Source organism: Pterocles gutturalis, unplaced genomic scaffold, assembly GCF_000699245.1.
Source record: "Pterocles gutturalis isolate BGI_N339 unplaced genomic scaffold, ASM69924v1 scaffold22293, whole genome shotgun sequence".
Lineage (NCBI taxonomy): Eukaryota > Metazoa > Chordata > Aves > Pterocliformes > Pteroclidae > Pterocles > Pterocles gutturalis.
Window position 1 is genome coordinate 1 of NW_010126166.1, and position 2,901 is coordinate 2,901.

Genomic DNA, 2,901 nt, shown 5'->3' on the forward strand with positions numbered 1-2,901 from the left:
CCTTCCCCCCACCCCTCTCTTCTTCCTGGCCTCAACATCCCTCCCCAGTTCTCTGCCTTTTGGGGAACAGGGGTTGTGGTCAGTTCATCAAACGTTCAAGTCATGGCCTCCTTCGGGCAGCCGCCTGCTCCGGCACAGGGTCCTCCACAGGTTGCAGGTACCTATCTGCTCCACCATGGACCTCCATGCCCTGCAGGTGGATATCTGCTCCACCACAGACCTCCATGGGCTGCAGGGAGACATCATGCCTCACCGTGGTCTTCTCCATGGGCTGCAGGGGAATCTCTGCTCCACCATGCACCTCCTCCTCCTCCTTCTTCACTGACCTTGGTGTCTGCAGTTTTTTCTCTCAGGTCTGAGTTGGAGCTGGGGGACCTTCCAGCAGCTTCTCAAAGGAGCCACCCTCGTAGCCCCCATCCCCATCACACAAACCCAACACACACACAAGCAGGGACACAGCCATTGCAGAGCTTGTCACACACCGGGTCCCTATACTGGTGGGCCTTCAGGTGGTGGGTGAACCGGGGCTAATAGCAGGTCTTCCCACCCTCCCCGCGTCGGTTGGGATGCTTGTTTGTGTGGGTCCATTGGTGGGTCACCAAGCTGGCCTTCCTCTTGAAATGCCTCCCCACGCTGCCTGCAGGAGAACAGCCTCTCCTCTGGTTCAGTCCCTCTGCACTTGATCAGGTTGGAGCTGAGGCTGATGGTCTTCCTGCAGTGCTCGCAGTCATAGAGGTTCTGCCCGGTGTTGGTCTGGAGATGGCTGACTTGGTTGGGGATCCATCTGCTGGTCTTCCCACACTCGGTGCAGGTGTAGTAGAACATCTTGCCAGTGTGGATGTGGTGATGCTCAGCCAAGGCGGAGCTGGTTCTGAAGGCATCAGTGCAGACCAGGCAGGTGTAGGGTTTCTCACCAGCGTGGGTCTGTTGGTGGGAAACCAGGTGGGTCTTGTCCTTGAAGCGCTTCCCACATTGCCCGCAGGAGAAGGGCTTCTCTCCCGTGTGGGTCCTCTCATGCTTAAGCAAGTTGGAGCTGAGGCTGAATCTCCTCCCACATTGCCTGCAGGAGAAGGGCTTCTCCCCTGTGTGGGTCCTCTCATGCTGGAGCAGGTTGGAGCTGCGGCTGAAGGTCTTCCCGCAGTGCCCACAGCTGTAGGGCTTCTCCCCAGTGTGGGTCCGGAGGTGCGTGACCAGGTTGGAGCTCTGGTTGAAGGTCTTCCCACAGCTCCCACAGCTGTAGGGCTTCTCCCCGGTGTGGGTCCGGAGATGCGTGACCAGGTTGGAGCTGGTTCCAAAGGTCTTCTCGCACACAGGACAGGCATAGGGTGTCTCACCGGTGTGGGTGCGGCAATGCTCGGTCAAGGTAGACCTGGTTCTGAAGGCACGGGTGCAGACCAGGCAGACGTAGGGCTTCTCACCTGTGTGGGTCCGGAGGTGCCCAACCAAGGCAGAGCTGTGGGTGAAGCTCTTCTCGCATTGACCACAAGCAAAGGGTCGCTCACCTGTGTGGGTCCGCTGGTGCCGGATGAGGCTGAAGCTCTGCCCGAAGGTCTTCCCACACTCCCCACATTGGTAGGGCTTCTCGTCAGTGTGGGTCCATTGGTGGGATGCCAACCGGGTCTGGTACATGAAACGCTTCCCACATTGCCCACAGGAGAAGGGCTTCTCCCCTGTGTGGGTCCTCTCATGCTGGAGCAGGTTGGAGCTGCGGCTGAAGGTTTTCCCACAGTGCCCGCAGCCATAGGGTTTCTCCCCAGTGTGGGTCCGGAGATGCGTGACCAGGTCAGAGCTCTGGTTGAAGGTCTTTCCACAGCTCCTGCAGCTGTAGGGCTTCTCCCCGGTGTGGGTCCGAAGATGCACAACCAGGTTGGAGGTCCATCCAAAGGTCTTCCCACACTCAGGAGTGCCATAGGGTGCCTCAACAGTGTGGGTGCGACGATGTTTGGTCAAGGTGGAGCTGGTTCTGAAGGCACGGGCACAGACTGGGCAGATGTAGGGCTTCTCACCAGTGTGGGTCCGGAGGTGTCCAACCAAGGTGGAGCTGTGGCTGAAGCTCTTCTTGCATTGGCCACAAGTGAAGGGTCGCTCACCTGTGTGGGTCCGCTGGTGCTGGATGAGGTTGAAGCTCAGGCTGAAGGTTTTCCCACATTCGGTGCAGCGGTAGGGCTTTCGTGCCATCCTGCTATCCTCCAGGAGACCCAGTAGGTTGATGCAGCCATTTGGGCGACCATCACTGCAGGCTCGCATCACGGCACCTGAGAGAGGGGAGAGGAACATCTGTTGGGTCACTGTGCATCCACACAGAAGTATTCCCCAAAGAAGAACACCTCCTGGTGGGTCACTGTCCATCCACGTAGGGATGCTCCCCAAAGAAGAACATCTGGTGGGCCATTGTCCAACTACATATGGACATTCCCCAAAGGAGAACATTTCCTGGTGGAGTGTTATTCCATGCAGGAACACATCTCCTCATCTCTATTTTCTCCACCATGGAGAGCTATTCCCAGCCGAAGACCATCTCCTGGCCCACATTTTAAACATTTTCTTGGGGTTTTCCCCCAAAAGACCATCTCCCAGTTGCTCTTCTGGCCATCCACCAAGCTTGTCCCCGTGTCCCTCCCTCACCTGTGCAGGTCTCTGCAAGGACGTCCCGGTCACCCGGGTCCTGGGGAGGACATGGCTCCTCCCCTGGCTCCATCGTGCAGGCTTCAGGAAGCAACAGGGGGGAAAAAGGCAATAAATGAAAAAAAAAAAAATCGTGTCTGATGCTTTTCACCAAAATCAGTCAGTTTTCCCCCAAAATGCACCCCCCCATGTTAGTTAATTTACATTTCCACACCTGGGTGTAAGCAGCCAAATTTCCCCTTTTTCATCCTAAAACGTTATCCCCCCCATTAGGTA

At 57.0% G+C, this 2,901-nt stretch overlaps 1 protein-coding gene across 1 annotated transcript; it reads right to left on the minus strand.

Annotated features, from left to right (window-relative positions):
• Window positions 1–599: 599 nt before the first annotated feature.
• Window positions 600–2,698, minus strand: LOC104465725 (zinc finger protein 883-like; the record flags this gene model as incomplete). Its single annotated transcript, XM_010078891.1, has 2 exons — window positions 2,626–2,698; window positions 600–2,255 (listed from the first exon to the last, which is right to left on the minus strand). Coding segments are annotated over exons 1-2 (1,729 nt in total), but the record flags the coding sequence as incomplete, so codon positions are not given.
• Between the last annotated feature and the right edge of the window lie 203 nt (window positions 2,699–2,901).